Source organism: Ochotona curzoniae, unplaced genomic scaffold (genome assembly GCF_017591425.1).
Source record: "Ochotona curzoniae isolate NIBS_2020 unplaced genomic scaffold, NIBS_Ocur_1.0 contig_4895, whole genome shotgun sequence".
Classification (NCBI taxonomy): Eukaryota; Metazoa; Chordata; class Mammalia; order Lagomorpha; family Ochotonidae; genus Ochotona; species Ochotona curzoniae.
Window position 1 is genome coordinate 504,898 of NW_024466413.1, and position 21,711 is coordinate 526,608.

At 55.5% G+C, this 21,711-nt stretch overlaps 1 protein-coding gene across 1 annotated transcript in view; it reads left to right on the forward strand.

Annotated features, from left to right (window-relative positions):
• Positions 1-1,167: 1,167 nt before the first annotated feature.
• KCNK9 (potassium two pore domain channel subfamily K member 9) overlaps positions 1,168-21,711 on the forward strand; it is a 28,339-nt gene continuing 7,795 nt past the window's right edge. The window contains exon 1 of the mRNA XM_040988498.1: positions 1,168-1,450. Within this exon, the coding sequence (XP_040844432.1) occupies positions 1,168-1,450 (283 nt within the window). The remainder of the gene's footprint in view (positions 1,451-21,711) is intronic.

Sequence of the window (21,711 nt, forward strand, 5' to 3'; positions counted from 1 at the left end):
AGAGCGGGGCTGTGAAGCGCACACACAGCACACAGACGCACACGCACACGCACACACAGATACATACTCCGGCTTCCTCCGGCGCGCACGCACACTGCGCCCTGGGCAGACCAGCGCTGCAGCCACCTCCTTGGACTCTTGGACTCCGGAGGACCCCGACTGCCTCGCTGCTCCTACGCCCGTGCCCACCCTGCCGCTCCGCTAGGTCCGCGGGACCATTTCGGCCGCCGCCACCACCGCCACCACCGCCACCACCAGCACCGCCGCCGCGTCTGCCGCCCCCGGAGAAGCGGGCTGGGCGACCGCCGCTGCGCGGTTCCTCTGCCGCCCCCAAAGCCGCTCTGCCGCGGGGCTTTGCCGTCTTGGGGCCGCGCCCCGCTCCCGCGCCTGAGAGACTGAGCCGAGCAAACTTCGCCAAGCGGCCAACGCTCCGCAGCGACCCTCCTGCGTCCTCCAGCATCTAGGTGGGCTCGGGGAGCTCGGACCTCGGGGCCCTCCGGCTGCGCTGCCTGGTGCACCTGCTTACCCCCCTTCCCGCTCTCGGGGGACTCAAGAGACGCAGACACTCGGCAAACTTTTCCTTTCCCTAATAGAGGGGAGCGAGAAGGGATAAAAGAGAAGGCGATCCCAGGGGGTGTGCGCGCACCTGAGGGCTCCTAGCCGGGTGCCAAACCCAGAGGGGCGCAGCCCCGGCTCTAACCCTCCCATCGCACTCCTGCCTCTCCTTTCTCCTCTCTCTAGATCTTGCTCCCGCCCCAGCCTTTCCGGCGGGAGCGGGGGGGAGGGAGCGGGGTGCGGAGGGCAACGTAGCCCGCGCGGTGTTCCTTGGGGCCACTTTGCATGGCCCTGCGCAGTGGGACGGGTTACCTTGGCCGGCTCTGGCGCAGGGTGTCCAGATTACGGAACGGCTGGTCCCGGCGCTCTAACAACGTCGTGTGCCAGTCAGTCGTTTCCACAGAGCCCCTGCCCCGCCAGCACTGGCACAGGGGCCCCCGCCAGCCTCCCCGCCCCCCTCCCCCTGGCTGCTGCTGCTACTGCTGTTGCGGTCGCCGCTTACAACTTGGAGGCGGCGGCGGGCGGCGCGCGCTGCAGTGGGCCGAGAGCGGCGGTGGTGGTGGTGGTGAGCCCGCGGGACATGCCCCCCGCGCCGGCTCCCTGCTAGCAGCCATGAAGAGGCAAAACGTGCGGACTCTGTCCCTGATCGCCTGCACTTTTACTTACCTGCTGGTGGGCGCCGCCGTCTTCGACGCCCTCGAGTCCGACCACGAGATGCGCGAGGAAGAGAAACTCAAGGCAGAGGAGATCCGGATCAAGGGGAAGTACAACATCAGCAACGAAGACTACCGACAGCTGGAGCTGGTCATCCTGCAGTCCGAGCCGCACCGCGCCGGCGTCCAGTGGAAATTCGCCGGTTCCTTCTACTTTGCCATCACTGTCATCACCACCATAGGTAAGGGAGGGCCGGGGCTGGGGGGCGCCCCGGCCGGAGCGCGCGGCGCAGGGCCAGGTACGGGCCGCACCGAGGTCGCTGGCGAGGCCGCCCCGACGCCCTGGGGAAGGGCTGGGGGGTGGGGGTGAGCGGGGAACCCGCTGGCTGTCCGCTGTAGCACCCCTGAGGCTCCAGCCCGCCCGGTGTGCTGTCTCCAGAGCTCCGGTGTCTGGGACCGGACGCGCCAGCCCGAGAGCAAGTGTGTTGGAGCTGGAGGGTGGAGGCGCCACTTTTGCAAGAGTGGAGCGCTAAGAATAATCCCGGAGCCGACACCCACCCACCCACCGCCCAGGCGTGGGCTGCGCGGCGCCGCGCGGGCTTCCAAGCCTTGCACTTCCTACCTCTCGCGGTGTGTGTGTGTGTGTGTGTGTGTGTGTGTGTGTGTGTGTGTGTGTGTGTGTGTGTTGGGGGACGAGGTTGGGGAAGGACTGGCGTGTACAGTGGCAGGGGGCCTGGGGTAGGTGGCCCTGCCCTCACCCCCAAAGCTCTCCGTGTGCCCAGGTTAAAACTGTCTGGACTCCTGGCTCCTTCAGCCTAAGTGGGGCTCCAGATGCGTCAGTTCCCTGGAGAGGAGGGGTGTGCGATGGGCCCGGTAGCTGGCGGGGCTGCGCTAGGATCCAGGGCAGGGACAGGCCACGGAGGTATCTGCCCACCCTGGAGGCTGCACAGAAAAGAAAGGCAAGTTTGGATTATATCCAGAAGCTGGTCAAGTTTAATGGTGTCTGGGGTGAGGGTCCATCCAGTTGGGATACTGCGGGCACAGGCCACAGAGGAGGGGCTGCAGTCAGCACCCAGAGCAGTGCCCCCCACTGCGTGGGCGGGAACTCAGACATCCTGCTTAGAGACCTGTGGGAGTCAGGCAGGTCTCTACATCCTGGTGGCGGAGGTGTGCGTCCTGCTGGCAGGAGGAGGGAGGGGAGGGGTGGGGGCTCTGCAGGCTCCGGCCCGGCGTGCCGCCGCCCCTAGGGCCAGCCGGCTGTGGCTCCTGGCCCCCTGCTCCTGGCCTGCCCGTGGACCTGCCCCTCTAGTGCCACCCCAGCCTCCCACCCTGGTGTTTTTCTTTATCTGGAAAGTGCTCTGTGCTTAAAAAAAAAAAAAAAGAAGGAAAAGAAAATATAAAAGGAAAAAAACCACAGCTTTCTCTGCGTGCCATATGCAACAGGAAGCAGCAGCACAGGACGGCTTGTCTCTGATTCTTGGTTGGAAAGACTTCTTCAGAGTCATCTTGTTGGAAATGTTTAATTCATTGCTGCAGGTTTTTGCGCTGGGAAAGGCACTTGTCCTTCTGTTCTGACATAGCCAGCCTTACTTGTAGTACTTCTTCTGCACCTGCCACCTGAAACACTTGGCCACATAGTGTCCCCTGCATGTGTGATGGCCAGTTGGACACTGGCACTGCCCTCACTCCTGCCTTCTGACAGCGGCCATGACCAGGGGGTTGTTTCTTGAAGCAGATACCTGTGTGCCCCGGAACCCTAGAGCAACAAATCTGTGTGTGCAGCTGCGTCCCCTCCCCCACACCGCAGGCGAGGAGGCTGAGCCCCAGCCCTGGCAAGGTGCCTTCTCTGGTCTTCGTGAAGGCAGGTCAAACTGGCCAGTGTGCTGGCTCCCACTGGGTTAAGCAGCACGTAAAATGTTTGCCTGCTTCCAGCAGGTGAGCTACAGCAGCTGAAGAAAGGATGGGAGTTAAACGCACGTCCCCAAGCTTACAGTTTTCCTAAAGCAAACAAACAAACAACAAAAACAACAAAACACATTAAATTAAAAAATCTGGGAATGCTATTCTGGTTGAGATGTGTTTCCCTGATTGACTCCCAGTGAATGGTAGGATGTGTGCCTTCTCGCATGGCCTGAATCCCAGGGAGGAGTGCTGAGGACACAGCTAGCCGCAGGGGTAGGGCGGGGGGTCACAGCGGGACAGGACTGCGGGGTCTCAGTACAAGTCACACTTCCCTTTGTTGGGGTTTCCTCTGATTTTCTGCAAAGAAAGGATGGAATAATTGCTCATGCAGCAATGTGTAAGGGCACCTGTGTGCGCACACACACACACACACACACACACACACGTGCTAACACAGCTGCCCCATTGTGGAAAGACTGTGAGTCCAGGTTGGAATCTGACTCCTGCCTCTCGGTGAGACCAGCAGCAGGGCATCTCCTGACCTGCTTGCCCACCTGTAGAGGGATGTTACACAACACGCAGGTGGGGTGGAACCCCGGGCGTCCCAGCTGCTGCACACTGAGGGACACGGGCTCTGCCCCAAGAAGCTGCTTAGCTGAAGAGCCCTGAGTTTGCAAGAAAGAAAGCACCTTTCCAGTTAATTGTTTGTTTTCTTCCTCTTTTTAAATATATAAATGCAAGTTAAGGTGCTCGGAGGTCAAGAGGGGGGAACTACCCCTCCCCGGCTGTGGAGCTAAAGAGGGGTGATCGGTACCCCTGCTGTGCTTTCTCCTCTAAACTTGAGCCATTTCTGCATAAGTGGGCTACAACTTTGCACCTGAGTCTTGAAGGCTGTGGCAGCAGCTAATCATCACCCCCCCCCCCCCAGAGGCAGCTGTTTGCTCCAAAATGGATTTTGAAGACTTCCATTATAGCCACTTGACCATGTGTCTGTGGCCCCGCGTTTGTGAGAGGCTCTGGAGGGTGTTACACTCAAGTCTGCCCTGGCTCTCTGGGGAGCCGTGGGCAGTAGCCATCCTGAGTCCTGGGGAAAGCACACGTCCAGCCAGGCTCAGCTCCATCACTGAGCAAGCTCTACTTTCCAGACCTCTCCTGTTGCTGCTTTTCCTGTGTGCACCACTTGAGGGTTTTGCAAACGGGTTGTGCTGTCAGCATTTCAGAAGCCCCGGCCCTTCTGTGTAGTTGGCCATGCTTGTCTGGATCTGCCTGCTTGATATGAAGGCCTTGGGGCCAGGGATTGCTTGTGCAAACTTAGAGCCTTCCAGTAGTAGGCGCTGTGGGCTGCAGGCCGTGTGACAGCCCAGCTGCCCCCACTGTCCACTGCTCTTCTCCTCTCCCTCCCATGTTTGTGATCTAAGTTGTTGCCCCCTTCAGGACCCAGAAGCAGGGGGCGTTGTATATCACCTCAAAGAGTGCAGCTGACTGAGGTCGTTTGGACCCATTCTGCTTTACTGGAAGGGAAGGGGCAGGACAGCGGAGTGCTTCCTGTGCCTCACAAAGTGTGTGTGTGTGTGTGTGTGTCTGGGTGAGCCAATATGTACGGGAGAGTAGTGTGTTTTCCCTTGGGGATCATCCCCAGCCGGGGTGATTGCCACCGGGCTCAAGGTGGCTGACTTAGGACCAGGGTTTGCTGGCATGGAGGGCATACCTGGACTCCTGCCATTTGTCCCTTGGGCACAGCCTTGAACCTGCTAGAAATACAGAGGGTGCTGCGAACCTTCTGTCCCTTGTTCATGAACACAACCTTCAATGGTTCTCATGAAATGGATGGCATTTTCTGTTTCTTATTTTTTTCCGCCTGTGCCCTTAAGGTGTAGGATTCTGACACACAGCTCCTGCTCCTGTGGGTGCCTGGCCCTGCCTTACCTATGTAGCTCGCTGCTGAGTTTCTGGGGACACTGTAGATGACAAGATAAGGCCTGGCCTTGAGGCAGCTGGAGACCCAAACTGCTGGCTGCAGTTCTGGTGACAGGCAAGGACAGTTAAGCCACCACCCAGCCTGTGTCACCCGGCTCAGCACACGGAGGACCCGTGCCTTGATGGCCTTGGGAATTCTTCTCCTAGGTCCTCATTTGTCAGGGTGTGCCCCCAGCCTCCCGCTGTGGAGTTTGGTCAGGGATGGGCCTGTGGTGTCTTCCATCTTTCTGTTACTTTTAATTCTACCTAGTCAGACCCTGGTGAGGGGCCTGCCCACCCAGCGTTGCACGGAGGCACCAAGGAAGAGGGGACCTTTTTGTCCATTGTGGCTCCTGGCTGTGCGGTGCAGCCCCTCCTCCCTAGGTTGCTCTTGGTCCAGGGCTGGTTGGACTTGCTCTGGACTCTCTGGGAAACGTGGCCTTCTAATGGCTGCCACGGAGGGTAGGGGCATAAGTGGGGTTCCGTCTGATCCTAGGTGTCACAGAGGTGATGTTCTCTGGGGATTTGGAGATACCCAGCCTAGCTCTCGAGGCAAGGACGGGGGTCCAGATGCTAACTTGCTTCTCCAGCTCATTCTGGGCTGTACTCCCCAGCTAAGACTGACAAGGTAAGGGCGGGGGCAGAAGGTGAACCGCAGCTTGCAGGACACCTCTTCATCCTCGCACCTGCTTGTTCATACCTCCCCCACACAGTCCCCAACCACTCACCTGGCCCTCTACATGCACTCCTGTCCATATGTGCTCCTATCAATCATTGTACACTTAGTCTGTCACCCATTCATTCCTCTGTCCACCGTCGTATTACTTGGTGATCTACATACCTGCTCATTCATTCTCCAATAGACTATTGTGCTATTTGGACCCTTGTGCACCTGTTTGACATGCCTCCATCCACACACCTGTTCAAACATGCTCCTATCAGTGATGGCACACTCAGCCTCACAGTTCCTATTCATTCCACTGACTGTGTTATGTTGTCATATGTACACCTGTTCTTTCCTTCATTCCACTATAACACTGAATCTTCCACATACCTGTTCACTTATTCCTTTTATTCCAGCTTTATCACCTAACCCTCCGTGCACCTATTAATGTGTTCTTCCACCCACCACTGTGTCACTCTGCCCTTCACACAACTGCTCATTCATTCCTTGAACACAATTGGTCTTTTACACACCTGTTCATAATGGGTCTATACAGTTACATCACTTGGTCCTCCATGCACTGTCATTCATTTCCCCAGTGTGTCGTGTCTCAGTGCACCTGTTCATAAGCTTACTCCTCCACAGTTACATGCCGCGGTCTCCATCACCATCCACTCAGCCCTCCGTGTGCCTGTGATTCAGTTCTCCATCTGCCATTGTATCCCTCGGGTGACCGTGTACATTTTGTTTTCTCGCCACAAACTGTGTCACATGACTACCACACACGAGTCTCTACCTGACATTGCACAACTGATTCTCCACAGTCCAGCTCATACTTGCCCCTGCTGACCATTGTATCACTTGGTCAGCCACACACTTCTTCACACATTGCCCATCAGCCATTGCATCACTAGCCGCTCCACACACCTATTGCTACATTTCCTATTTGCATTTGTATCACCTCATCCTTCCTGCACTTGTTCATGCATCCCCACATCTTCCATTGCTCTTATGTGTCTCTCTGGATCAGCTGACACATGACACATTTGTTCATCTACAGCTGTGCTACGTAGTTTTCCATGTGCTTGTTAATATGTGCGGTTGCCTACCATAGTACCTCTGTGTGGTTTGGTCCTTTCCCACTGTTTTGTAATTCCCATGACAACAAAAACACTTAATTCTCAGTACAACTGTTCATAATCCCACGTCTTCCATTGCATTATCAGTTCTCAATCCACCTTGTGTTCATTCAACCCCCCACAGTTATGTTGCTGGATCCCCAAACTCCTGGCTTCTGCTCCACACTGCACACTACTTCCACATTGTATCACCGAGTTCTCCCCCCGTCACTCATTCCCCATTGCCATTGTATGCACTCTGCCTTCAGTACATTTCCTCATCCGTCATTCTATCAGTCAGTCTTCCACACACCTGTTCATTCATTATCCTGTGAAAATCACATCACTCCATCCTCCACATCCCTGTTCATACCTGCATCCTTCATAACCGTATCACTTGGTCCTTGATACATATGTTTGGACCTTCCATTTTCCCACATCGTACACTTCAGCATCCGCGTGTTTGTTCATGCAGCCATCCACCATCGTATTACCGGATCTTCCTTATACGTATCCATACATTCCCGTACCCATCACTATACCATTCAGTCTTTCACAACCTGTTGAATCGTTTCCTCAGAGTTGGGTTGTATCACTCTGTCGTTCACATACCTTTTCATATCTTCCTCATCTTCTCTTCATATGCTTTGTCTACAACACACCCATGCGTCCATTCCCCTAGTCACCATTTATTCTTCCAGGACACCTGTTCATACACTGCACGCTGGTTCTCCACAACCTGCTCATATACCCCCATCCACCAAGGCACCATTCAGCCATCTACCCAACCGGTTATTCACTTCTTCCACAGTGTCACCTGGTCTTTCCACACCTGTTCATGCACACCTGCAGCTCTCTGTGATGCCATCACACAGCTGTCCACGCGCCTGGTCACCTCGCCTCTATCCATCAACACTCGATTCTGTAGGTATCTGTATGTGCAATTGCCTGCCACTGTATCCTTCAGTGCTGTCATCCACTCCTTTAGACTTCACACTCATGCTGTGGCCACGCACAGGAGTGGGCTTTAGCCCCCTGTTTACCTTTTACATTGTCCAAGAGTGCTCGCTGTTTTTCTGGATTGTGTTCAGCTACTATAGTGGGGGACCCAGGTTAAGGGTGACCTGAGCAAACGGTTCAACTTCTTCACATAGGAGGCCTGGGATAGACTGATGGGCATCTCCATAAAGGCATGGCTCCTTTTATCTTTCTGCCCAGCCATCTTAACTTGACTTTCAGCTTCAGGCTAGTGTCTCATGGTGCAAAGATGGCTGCCTATTTCCAGCCTCCTGTGCAGGAAGAAGAGGAAGGGCAAAGGAGAGTGTCAGTAGAACCTACTTCTTTCTAAAGAGTTTTTCCCACCACTCACTGAGGTCCCACATCTCATTGACTGGGGCTGTGTATTTTCCTTTTTAAAAACTTACTCATTATAGGTAATACTTTGTTGGTCATCTCCCTTGTGTGTTGATTCTGGTAGACCCTCCCTTGTAGGTTTTCTGTAGGTGGCGATGTTCCTGGGACAGGGAGCACCTAGTGCCTGCTTGTGGTGCAAGGGGTTCTGTGGCTGCCACTGGAGACATCTGGAGCACACCACCGCTTGGACACTGTGGACCTGAGTGGAGTAGGGGCACCTTAGCCCAATTCCTGCCTACTGGCACTGATGGCTGCCAGAGCTTGTCTTTGTAACTGTCATGCTGACCCACTTCTTTGGACTTTGTGCAGCAGTTAGCTAGTGATGCCTAAGAAATTTCCCACTAACATGGACATTTCCAGCTGTGGTCACTACCTTTTCACAGTCTTTCTCAGCTGGGCAGCTTCTTCTCACTGCTGGTCCACAGGTGAGTTGGGATCACTCCGCTCCGAGGTCTTTTGTTTTCCTCTGAACAGTGGCAGAAGGCGTAGACCAAGATTGGTCATGCTGTCATTTCTTCCATTATACCATTGGGCATAGCAAGTCATATGCTCAAAGGCCAAGGTCAAAATGCCTGTCCATAACAGTCACCTGTCCATAACAAGGCCACAACAGTTGTATAGCTTCTCACAGAGCCCACTGACAAAAAACCAGTCCAGACCTGTTGCTGATCCCTTCTCCACTCGCTGACCAAAAACCAGCCAATGCCTTTGCTGAGCCCTCCCCTATTCTCTAGCTGTCTGATGTGGTAGTGAGAACATGGCTCTAATCTGTTGCTTGCCACTCAGCAGAGTACAGATTGAGTCGCAGGCTGGAGCCGGGTGTCCCTAAATAACCACCCCTGCTCTGACTGGCTAGTGGATCTTCTTGTGTGTCCCCAGGGATGTGCTGGTTCCATGCTTATCCCTCTGTGTCATGCCAAGCACTTCCTGGCTGGCCTTTGTCTCCAGCCTCCAGGACCTCTGGAGGGGTTGTTCGTGTTTGCACTTCCTGGAGGCCTAGGAGCCCCACTGCTGGTGCTTGGATCCACCAGGCCCTTGGAGAATGTGAGTTGAATGGACATAGGCATGTAAGTGGCACCTTTCATGAGAGCCATACTTAACAGTTCTAGAGTATTCTCTAGGTCTTTCAGAAAAGTAAATCCCCAAAAATAGCAGCCCATGGATGTGAATGGCAGGTGCTTGCAAGAAGTGTGGGTGGTCTGGTTTCGTTGGGGGAGATGGTGGAGGGTAGAGTCAGTTGTCCAGAGATTCAGGCTTTCTCTGGTGCCCCTCAGCCTCCCTGCTCAGCTCCAGCTGCCTGCACACCTCTCTAAATTGCCCCCAAAACCCAGGTACCCACGGGCCCCTTGATTCCTATCTTTCCTTTCTGGAGCTTTGGGAACTGCTCCGCCTCTATGGCTTCCACCAGCCGCCAGTGAGTTAGACAACCATGCTTGTCACAGGCTCTGTCCTTCCTCAGCAGGGCAAAGGGCACAGGTGGTTAGCGGTCTCTGCTGTGTAGTCTGCTGCCTGTGTTCTGTGTCCTAAGTCCCCCACCCGGAGCCCTTGGGGGGCTGAGAAGTGGGCAGGGTCAGGTCCACACTACTGAGCTGTGTGGATTCCCACAGCAGACTCCCCCAGCTGCCCTGGGGGAAGCTCAGGCTGGTTCCTCCATGGTGGAGGCCTCTCTCCAACCTGGCATAGGTCACTCCCTCTGTTGGCTCCCCTGCATCTTTTGCACCAGAGGGCGTTTGTCCGGAGTGTGTAGATACGGGAGCCTGGCCTCTGGCTGAGCCAGCTGTGGGTGCCCTCTCTGGTGGGCACTGGCCTACCTCCTGCTTCTGTGATTTTGAAGAGATCACCCAGCTCAGAGCCCAGTATATTCATCCATCAAATGGGTAGAGTAAGGGCTGCTTGCTGGAGACTGTGTGGGAATGAACCAAGATAGGTAGAGTTTGGCCTGATATGAATGAACAGTGGATGATATTATTAGTGCTATTTATAATTTAAAAGTGCATTTATTTGTTTGAGAGGCAGAGATACACACAGAAAAAGCCCTCCCATTTGGTGGGTCCCAAAATGGCTGGGACTGGTTCAGGGGCCTTATGGGAATCAGAAATGCAACCTGGGTGTCCCACATGGGTGGCCAGGAACCTGACCGCCCGCGCCATATCTGGTGTCTCCCAGGCACTGCTGGGCAGGAGACTGGGCTGAAGCCAGCTGTGAATCCCAGGTGCCCTGTTGTGGGCTGGAGATGTACCTGCTACAGACTGCCCTGCAATAAGCATCACATTAGCCTGTTCTGGGTAAGATGCTGCTAGATGCTGGAGCCTCAGAGAAGGCCATCTGAGCTTGAAACAGTGGCTGAAGACATGAATCTGAAACCATGGGTTGTGGGAGAGGAGAAGCTGGGAGGAGGCTGCGGTGTGGGAGTGCTCTGAAAGGATGGACAGGAATTTGGGTGTGGAATTGCAGATAGCCTAGTTCTGGAGCTGGGCGATGAGAACACCTGGGTTCCAGTCTTGGCTTGGTGGTTTCATAGCATGTGTGGCCCTGGATAAGCCACTTCTCTCTTCCCTCATTTCCTCACCTGCAAAGTGGGCTCCCAGACTGCAGCAGCCTAAGGGTTGGCTGTGGATGCAGAGAGAGAATCCAAGGGCAGCCAATGAGTGCCCACCTGAGCTGGAGGTGCAGGCCTGCTTCCCTGGCCAGGCACAGCTGCTGCTTCTGCAGGTGACACTTAGGGAGAGGCTGGGTGGGGGGTGGTGGTGTGGGGAAGGGGTCTTTGCTCCCATCCTTTGTCCGGCCCCAGGACTGTTCCTGAGATGGTCCTCAGTGCCCTTCACCGGGACTACAACACCTGCCGGTCCCAGGAGCTGCCACCTTGCAGGCTCAGGACAGCTGTCTGCCTGGCTTTGGTTGGGGGCAGGTGAGGTGGGGGCAGGGTCTTGGAGGCAGGGCATGGCCTCCGTTGCTGAGGAAGGCTCCTAGGGGAAACTGGCCCCATCCGCCCCTGTGCCGCTTTCAGGACCAGGCACTGGACCTGTTGGCCAAGGCCCAGCTGAAGTCTGTACTTGGCTTGCTCTGGGCAGAGGCACTGCTGCCAGGAAGAAGGGAAGCTGCCAGCTCCTGCTGAGTCCCTGCAGGCATGGGGGTGGGACCAGGTGGTGCAGGAAGAGATGGGAGCCTGGGTACCTCAGCCCCACGTCCCAGGAAGGCCGGGTGAGTGCTCACCTGATCCACGGTGCACGCTCACTCCCAGGATAATTGGGCTGCACTATGGAGTAGGGGTTTTTGGAGAGAGATGCAACCACAAGAAGGGTGGTCCTAGCATCCCCAGGATCCCCAAGCATCACCTACTGCTGAGCTCTGCCTCACCCTCTGTGAAAGAGGAAGGAAAGACTTGGGTTCAAGTCCAGACCCTCTCATTCATGGGCTGTTTGCTCATCTCTCACATGGAGCTCCCTGTGTGGGCACCCGTGACAGTGTGCATGCCTGGAGACCCTGGCCCAAACCATCATTACCTGCCTCAGCAAAGACTGTGCTGACTCATTAGAGGATGAACCTGACCCCAGTGGCTTAGCTGCTTCAGGATCTGCCCCATAATGGGGAAGTAGGGGCAGCTGCAGGTCAGGCTGGGGTGGCCCCTGGAGACAGTCCCTATAAGCTCCAAGCCCTGGTAGCCTCCTGGGCTTCCATCCGTGGCTTCAGCAGCTTTCACCTGCTGTTCCTCATCTTGCCTTCCTGGCGAGGAGGAGGAGGAGAGGCACACAGGCAGGTGCCAGCTGGGCCTGCACCTGCGTGTCTGGGGGACTCAGGCCTTCCTCCAGAACTCCACCTGGCATCGACTTCTGCTGGCCGTCATTGGCCAGATCCATGACACGTGATCTCCCCTGTGTATTTTTAGCTGGGCCCATTGCCGTTCCAAATAAAACCGCAGTTCTCTTAAGGAGGGAGAAGCTTGAGTGGGTCACCCGAACCCTAGCCTCTGCCCAGCTGCTTGGTCTTGCCTCTATGTGGATGGAGGAGGGCTCTGGCTCCACCGTTGTCTGGTTGCCTGGGGAGAGAGACAGCATGGATTGCATTCTCTGTAGAGAGGAGCTTGGTGCTGACACAGGAGCTGAGGTGCCAGAGGTGGGACCTACCTGGGGACACTAGGACTGACCGGCCCTGCTGCTGGCCAGCTCCATGTGGCTGCAGCAGGGATAGCTTCTTTAGAGACGACACTGGCTTCTTCCAGTCTGCAGGGGCACCTGAGTCCAGTCAAGCAAGTGCTGGCAGGTGGCTTCTCCAGCTTCAGGGCCCCTCGGTGGATGGTGCTACCCCCTGTCTTCCCAGAATCCTCAGCTGAACTGAGAGTGGTTATGGCCAGGGCACCGGCAGAGATGGGAGGTGGGGGTTGCCTGGATATGTCTCCTCAGCAGGCATTAGTAATAAATATATCAGCGCAACGCCTGGCAGCCCCTGAAAGAAGCAGCCGCATCCTGGAGCCTGCTGCAGGCTAGACTCCAATGACTGACAGCGTTGGGGCTGGTCATGTGGGGTGATCTCCAGGGAGCTGGCCAGCACATGGGAAGTTCTGACCCATTGGGAGCCAGAGGCCCTGTCCATTTTCCAGGGAGCCCAGCTTTGTCCATCAGGCAAAGTGGATGCCTGCCTGTGCTGCGCCAGTCCAGCTGGGGAAGGGGCAGTGGGAGTCACAGCTTGTCACTCCGACAGCAGAGGAGACAGACAGGTGCCCAGCTAATGATGCCCACAGGGGAAGTGCCAGGAAGAAGTCACCTGGACATCTAGGATGCTGGGAGAAGAGGGACACGGCTCCCAGGGACAAGGCTGTAGTATGCAGCCGCCCTTCTTAGTGGCTTCCAGAACACACACATTTATTTTCCTCCATATTCTTGCTGAGGATTGGGGAGGCGGAGTCTCCGCTCCACCAGGTCATTCGGGAGCCCCTGGCCTCTCTTGCGGCCCTGGCCTCCTGCTTGGCTTAGCATCTTCGCCTTCCAGCTAGGTAATGGGGAAAGAGAGCCTGCAGGTGTACCTGGGAGGGGCCTAGAAAAACACCCAGTCACATGACCCTACCTAACTGCCAAGACTTCTGGGAAATGTAGTCCAGCTGTGTGCCTGGGACAAGAGCTACATGAAGTGTGAAGGTTTGCCTAGGAAGCGTCCAGAGATGCAGAGGTGGAGCATGCAGGATGCCTCAGGTGGGGGTAATAAGACATGAGCTCTAGGCTCAGGTTAGCGAGGGCAAGGCCAGGACTGAAGGGTTCCTTGATTGTGGCTGCAGTGTAGCAACTCATTTCTTATGTTTCTGGAGGGCTGGACATCCTTGTGAGTCAGGCCCTCCTTGTGTTGTAACTCCACAGGGCGCAGAAGCAAGGCTGGGTGGCTGTCACCTGGCTACAAGGGCAGACAGAAAGCCAAGGCTTTGGGCAAGCTCAAGCTGCTAGGGCAATGGGATCTTTGGGTGGGGCACTGGTGCAGGGTGGTCCTGGGGTGAACTCCCTAGGGACTGGGGTCTAGGAGCACCCCAGGGCCCATGCATAAGAAGAAAGGGCTGTTTGTCTCTTGGGAGGAATTCTTGTAACCTGGCAAGGGGCTTTGCCCACTGTATGGTATTTGTCCTTTGCTTGTGTGCATGCATTGTCTTCCCAGCCTGCTGTGGGCAGCCCATGTGGCCCTGGGAATCCCCTATAGGTCTTTTCACCCTAGTGTTCCCATCTGTCAAATGGGCTCATAGGGCCTGCCAGGCCAGTTTGCTAAGGATGAGAGAGAGATGAAGGTTGGCAAAGGGTCAGGTGGCACAGCATGCTCACCTGGCATCCATCCCTCCTGATGTCCCACTTCCACAGGGGGCTTAGGGATCTTCTCTTCTCCTTTTCACAAAAGCCATGCCCTTTAGTCATCGCCCAGTCCCCTCCCACCCTGGCCCTGGGCCACCACCAGTCCACATTGTCCCTATTTCCAAGGGACAGGTTTCGAATTCCAAGCCCTTCCTGTGGGTGCCTTTATGGAACTGGGGGCAACAGGCTCCCTAGATCGCAGGCCAGGGCCTCTCTTGCTGTTTCCCAGTGCCCAGGTCCCATTCTACATGATGAGTCTCTGTCAGTGTGGTGGGCAGATTGCTGTGGGCCTGCAGCTCCCCACCCCCTGCACTGACTACCCTCCCAGCTTCCTGCTGCCTGGCTCAGCTTCATCTGTGAGCCGGGCTGTGGAGGAACCACTTCCCCAGGGGCCCTTCTCAGCCAGTAGCTCCTATAAAAAATGGGACCCCCTCTCTTTGCCCTCTGGACCACCAACTGTGGAACCCAGTCTCTCCCCAGGGAGGACAGTGCCTGGCCCCGGCCCACCCCACTCTGCTCCCCTGGAGGCGGCCCTCAGGCGCGGGCTGTTGCCATGGGAATTGTGTCTGGGAGTCTATTTTGAGAGCATTTTGCTGGTGTGATTTTTAGTTCTGCCTGGTTTCGACTGTCGGTTCTCCACGTCTGGCCGAGTGAGCAGATTTCAGCCGGTCAGGGAGGTTGTGCCGTTCTGTCTTCAGATGTGGCGTTGCCTTGGATCAATGGGCAGCAGGTGGCAGGGGTCATGGAAGGCCCCTCCTCGGGACCGCTGGCCCATGTGTGGAGAGCCAGGGGCAGCACAGTGCCCAGCTCCTGGCCCCTGCTGGCCGGTGAGGGTGGAGAGGTGGGCGTGTGTCCTATCCCCTGGCCCGAGGAGCCACTTCAGGCTCTACAGAGCCAGCTGTGGGGTGGGCAGCAAGGGGGCCAGTCCTGAGCCGGGGCTCATGCCTGTGGTGAATCCTGCTATCAGCACTGGCTTCGCTGGTCCTGTCTGGTGAAGGCTCGCAGCTCACCTTAGCTCCAGGTGTCCTGAGCCCTGCTTGGCATTCACTGGAGTGTGAGCTGTGAGTGTTCCACCCACTGAGCTGCAGATGGCCCTCAGGATGGGTGGGCAGGCTTGGGGAGGGTCAGTGTGGAGCTGGTGATGTTTCAGGATGGACCAGAAAGCGTGTGATCCATTGGGTGGCTGACACTTTGTTGGAGTTTGTCTTGGCACCTCTCTTCCTTCGCTGACTCAGACACAGGAGCCAGAAGGGGTTAAGGAATGGTCTTGTTCAGGGATCCCAGCCATGGAAAGGCACCAGCCAGACCTGCTCTTCCCCAGCAGCTCAGCAAGGGAGCAGGTGAGTCTTATGCAGGTGAGACACCTGCAGGTGCAGCTGCTTTGCGTTTGGACCACCTGGGAGCACAAGTCCTGCAGCAGGTGAGTATGCATGGGGCAGGCAGAAGGGAGGGGAGGGTGGAGGGCAGGGTCACTTCTCGTATGGGCCTGGGCAGGTCACTTCCTTCATGGAGTCTTGGTGTCCCATACAGGGGTTAAGAGCTCAAGGACAGTTTTCAGGGTCATCAGGCCTGACACAGGTGAGAATCCATGGGGTGGATTCTCCACCCGTTGCTGAGGGTGGCGCACACCAGTGGGCACATTACAGGGCCCTGCTGTGAAAAGTAGGCCTTGGTGTATTAAGCAGGGCCAAAGAGTCAGGATGGAGGTGGGGATGGTGTGGGGCACATGCTTGGACACTGGTTTCTGGGGGCTCTGTCTCTCCCCTGGAGAAGCCAGAGCAGACACGCCCCAAGAGCGGGTGGGATGTCTCTTCACTTGGGGTGTCACTCAGTGACTCTTGGGGAGCAGGCATCGTGTGGATCATGGCCTTGTCAACTTGGCATCCTTGGAGCCCGGACAGGTGGGGCTGTTGCACAGGGTGGGGTGGCGTAGGAAGAGGCCTGAGCTCAGTTTCACCTGTCCTGGGAATGAACAAGTCTCTGCCTGTATGAGTTGCAAGGGCGTGGTTTTAACAGGTGCCGGGACCAGCATCAGGGCCCCTCAGGCCAGAGATCCCAGAATGTGCATCCCTTCTGGGCCTTGCCTGAGCTGGGGCAGATGGCACAGTCAGCCTGGCAGTGGCCTCACATATAGCCCCTTGATGCTGCCTCAGTGGTGGAAGGGGGAGGGGCAGGACTTCTTGCCAAAGCCAAGGGCATTAGCGCCAGGCTTGGGTTGTGGCTTGAACAAGGTGTCTTGGGGTCGAGCCACAAAAGAGCTAATGGTTACTCATCAGCCTGTGTAGCAGGCTGAGGTGGGGCTGGATGGTTCTCAGACAGGGACCCCTATCTGTCAGTGGCTCTTTGAACACCTGCTAGGTCTCATGGGCTACACTAAGCAGTGATATGATGGCTGTGGGTGCAGACTGGAGCCAGCTGCCTAAGTTCAAGTTCAAGCTCCCCCAGAACTTGAAAAGAAGCAGGGAGATCTCTATCTGAGCCTGCCTGCCTTGGCATGGGGTTTTGTTCCAGAAACTTGAAAGAGAAATTGCGCTGGGGTAGGAAAAATCCTTAGGTGTGGTGTCAGGGGCCAGCGCTCCCACTGGAGTTGGTCCTAACCCACAGGAGGCCTTTGGGTGTCAGATTCCCCCCGCCCCCGTCACACTTGTCCCACCACACAGGGAGTTTCTTGCTTCACAGTTTGGGGCCTTTGCACATGTTTGGCTTTCCACTCAGAATGATTTTCTTGATAACTATCCTGGACATAAAAATTTGAGGCTTACATGCATGCCCACTCCCATCTCAGCTGTTTAGGGGCTTCCTTGGAAAACCTTAGCCTCCCCAGGTCCCTGCTGAACAACGTGTGTGCTCCAGGGAGTTTCAGCACTGTGGACAGCAGCCAAGGCAGCTGCATCCTTGGAACTGGCTCCAAGGGGGATGGTAGAGTTAGGGGAGGCAGAGAGCATCTGTTAGGGCACATAGTCATGGGGAAGTGGGTCAGGGAGCAGGGTTTCTATGTGTGGAGCACGCCCTCTCTTCTCAACAGCATTGCTGAGCACGGGAGATTGAAACGGCATCAGGTCTTGTGGTCACATCTGATGCTCTTTGCTGCCCATCCCACTTCTCTCACTCCCTGTCTGCAGTGCTCCCTGAATCAAAACCTCATGGCTTCGCTAGCTCAAAAGGCAGCAGGGAGTAGCAGCAAGCACAGACCCCTGATTCAACCACCTCTGCCCTCTCCCAAAAACAAGGCCTCGGTTCTGGCTGCTGCTCTGACACAAGGCCACTGAATTGTCAGGGACCCCACTGTGATGTGCGGCACCTTAGCAGTCTGGACTCCCTGTTGGCCAGGGGACAGGCCAGCAGGCATGAACAGGCAGCTTTCACTGCCCTTGAATCCCCTTCCTCCCTTGTCTCCCAGGGTTTCCATTATGCAGATAAGAAAGCTGAGTCTCAAAGGGCCTCAAAGACTTCCCAAGGCTCCACAAGTTCCTTGCTTTCCCTTGCCTGCAGGTGGAAGTCCTCTTTTGTTCCCTGCTTTTCCACTAAGGAGCAAGCCCTGACTCCCCTGGACTGGTCACTGTATTTGCTTTCTGCATTTGACTGGGTTGTCAGAGCTGAAGACACCCACAGCCACGGGAGGAGCAAGCTGTTGGAGTTAGTCATGTTTGCATGGATTCAAATATGTAGATGTCCAGCAGTTTACTTCCTTTTTGAGTCTTCAGTGGGTTTGGGGACTCACCGTTGATGGCAAAGCTCTGAGCTCAGGGCTTTGGCTCTTCTAATGTTCTCACCTGGACCTGTGGGTAGCTGCATAGCCCCTTCCATCCCCTGCCCCCACATCAGCTCAGGGCCAGGAAAGGCTGCCTTGTCAGGTTTGCGTGGGGGAGAGCCAGCCAGCCAGCCAGCATGTCTGGATGGTGAGAGAGGCTATTTTAGGAAGGAGTCTGGAAGGAGTGTTTTGTTTTGTTTGTTCCTCATGATGACAGGGGGAGGCAGAGCCATGCTCTCCTCTCCTGGTCACCTGGTGAGGCCTGGGCAAGGGCCAGGGCCAGGAAAGAGAGACACAGTTCTCTGTGAGGTGGACTGTTAGACATCCTGAGGGTCTGCAGCCTGACTGTAATCCAGGGTCCTTGAGATGTATGAGAGAATGGGGGGTGGAAGGGGCCTCAGGCAACTAGGGGACACCATGGACTTTCATTTCAGGAGGCCACCTGCCCAACTGTGTGTGCTGCCACTGCCCCTCCTTTCACCACTCACCCACATCTATCTGCCATTCTATCATCGTTCATGTGAGCCAACTACCCGCCCACCTGCTCATCTGTCCATCTGCCCATCTGTCCACTCATCTGCCCATCCGTCTGTCCATCCATCCATCCATCCATCCATCCATCCACCCATCCATCCATCCATCTATCCATCCATCTGTCCGTCCACCCATCTGTCCGTCCGTCTGTCCGTCCATCCATCCATCTACCCATCTGTCTATCCATCCATCCGTCCATCTGTCCGTCCATACATTCACCCATCCGTCCATCCATCCATCCATCCGTCCATCCATGCATCCACCCATCTGCCCATCCATCCATCCATCTATCCATCCACCCACCTGTCTATCCTTTCATCTGTCCATCAATCCATCCACCTATCCATCTATCCATCCATCACTTTGTCTGTTTGAATTCTCTCCAGCTAACCATTGTATCCATCCATCTACTTGTCTGTAAGTCCATCAACTTCTTCATTTGGCTATCAGTCCACTTCTGCATTTGCTTACCTATTTATCCATCCATGTATCCATTTGTCCATCTAACTCTCCATCTACCTGTTTGTCTACTCACTCAACCACCTGCCTGTTATCTGTTCATCCTTTTTTATCTGCCCACCCACCCTTCATACCCTTCCATGTGGGTGCTTGAAGGTGCTTCTGACATCTGTGCTTGGTGGTGCACACTATGATGGCACAGCAACAAGCTATGCTGCTTCCTGTCTGTTTCCTCAACCCGGAGACCATGATCTGGCATGTATGTGTATTTGTGTGTCAGGGGGTATGGTGAAAGTTGTTAAAGAGGATTCTGAGATAGAAATACACAGGGACCAGCATGAAAGGCTCCTACAGGATGTGAGACATCACCTTTGGTCTCCAGGTGGTCTGGGAGTTGGCTAGTCCCATGCTGTCATGCTGCTTGCAGAAAGGGAGGAGTGAGCCCCAGTTAATGGTCCTGGGAGACTCACCTGAAAGCCACGGGGTTTAGCTCATTGTGGGCAGAGGGGCTTGGACAACACTGGGACCTGAAGGTAGGTGTTCCTTTGCCCATTGATGGCATCTGCAGGGTGCATGTGGGCCAGCCCAGCCAGCTATGGTCTCTAACTGAATTGTGTGGACAAGGAGGGCTGGCAGCAGCCAGGCACTAAGAGCTGGAGTCCAGTGGTGTGAGTTTTATGTGTAAATGCTGACGTGTCCTGGAGAATAGGACATTTGGTGCAGTGGCAGCTTCTCCTAGGTTGCTGTTGGTCTGGAACAGAAGAATGGCCTTGCCGCTGTGCAGGTGTCTCAACCTGGAAGGTGCTCAAGGGGACACGGTCTTGGGTGTGGAGACCAGCATCCAGGCCTGCAACTTGCTGTGTGGCCTCGGGGCTGCTGGCTTGCTGACTGCAAGAGGGGAGCATGGAGCCTCAGTCCTCTGTCTTTCTCTGATACGCTGGGGTTCTCATGAGAGTGTCTGATTTGGCTGGCATAGGGGTTGAGGAGATGAGCCACTCCTAGGCCTCTGGGAAGAGTGGAAGAAGGATTTTTCTTGAGCTGATAATGCTGCCTCATGTTTACAGAGTGATTTATGGGTTTTGAAAGCACTTTTCCTCATTTTATGGGATTTGAATATTGGCTGTCTATTAAGCAAGTATTTGCATATGGTGGACCAGAGATGCAAGCCCTAGTCAGTCCAGTTTAAGGAGAGAGGGAGGCAGTGAGCATAGACCCCGTAGGAGAGGTTCACTTGCATGGCAAAGGGGAGGGGCCAGAGCAGGCAGGTGCTCCAGGTAGGAAACCTTGGTTTTCTTAGAGTTGTAGGGGTTGGAACTGTTTTTTCTGCCTAGGGTCTTTTGGATAGCTGCCATTCACAGGCCATGTGCAATGATCAGCTTCAGATGGGCCTGCTGTGGATTTATTGGCATCTGAGTCTCCAGGACCTGGTATAGCCTGCAGACCTCCCATTCCCTGTCCCTGATGTAAAGCATTCATGGTGCAGCAAAGCACAGCATCACTCAGGTGCGCTGTGAACATGTGTGAAACAGGCTGATAGTATTCCCTGTCCCCAGCCACACAGTTCGATATCTGTTCAGAAATGTTTCTTGAAAAACATGGTGTCTGCCACTTGGAAGCCTCCAGAAGCTTCAGGCACAGCGAGCCCCGCAGAGCAGTCACTGCTCTCCCGAGTCCAGGCCTGAGGCATGCCCAGAGCTTGCCACCTGCTGCCCGGCACTCCAGGCCGCCAGCAGCTGACAGCGTTTGGCTGCGCAATCCTCTCATGTATTTATGGACCCATAAAATATTAAATCCTCATCACATAGCACTTTGTCTCCTGAAAGCCCTTTAAGGCCTATATTTCCCCCAGTTGGAAGGCAGAAGAAATAACCATTTAATCAACTGCCAGTTTCTAGGTGCAAGAATTCTACCCTTGGAGGGGCTAACAGGCAGGCCGACTGCCTCCACCGAGCAGTAGCCTGGGTCTCCTGGTGTGGAGCCCTATGTGTGCGCTCAGCATAGAGTTCTGGTGTGGGTCCCTCCCCTAGACCCAAGGCTGGCTCCCAACTGAATGATGGTGTGAGGGCGTCTCCCTTCAGGAAAGTTCTTAAGAGTTTTGACTTTGGTTCCTTTCCCCAGGATGCAATGAGTAGTCCAGTCCCCCTCCCTCTGCCAGGCAATGGGAGCCCCTGTAGCTCCCAGACAGCTTGGAGGCAGACGCCTGAGGCTCCCCAAGTGCTGCGTTTTCAGTGTCAGCCGATATAGGAATTCAGTGTCACAAGCGATTCAACTCTTGGTTGGAGAATGTCCCTGGTGCGGATGAATTGACCCACCTGTAAGCGGATGCAAGTGACCCTGACATGTTGAAGGAGGGTGAGCTGGACTGTGACTGAGTCGGCTGTATTGGGTGCATTTTTCATGTAGGAAATTTCCCACGTGGGATGAGTTGTCAGGATGTAATCCACCAAGGAAGGCCGAGGAAGAGGATCTGGGCTCAGCAGAGGATGGAGGATCTTAGAGACAGGAGGCAGGGAGATGCAAGATCCCACCTGCAGTGATGCACTGGGGAAGTCACCCGTGCCCAGTTCTGGACTCTGAGTCCGAGAGGGAGCACTAGGGGCTCCGTCACTGCCTGTTCTACAACTCGCCTCATCTCCACGAGTGGGGGGTTGTATGCCACCCCTTGTGAGAGCATCGAGGATGAGGATAACTGAGATGCTGGCTGGTAACATGGAGAATTGACAAGCCAGGGAAGTCTAGGGGTGGGTCTGAAGCTCAAACCCTGTGGTGAGATGGAGCCAAGAGGGAAAGGCTTTGGGGAGACAGTGTCCCGGGTGCTGCAGTCCTTCCTTAGGGGCAGGGAGCAACCCAGGGGTTGTAGTCATTGTCCGGCCTCTTGTAG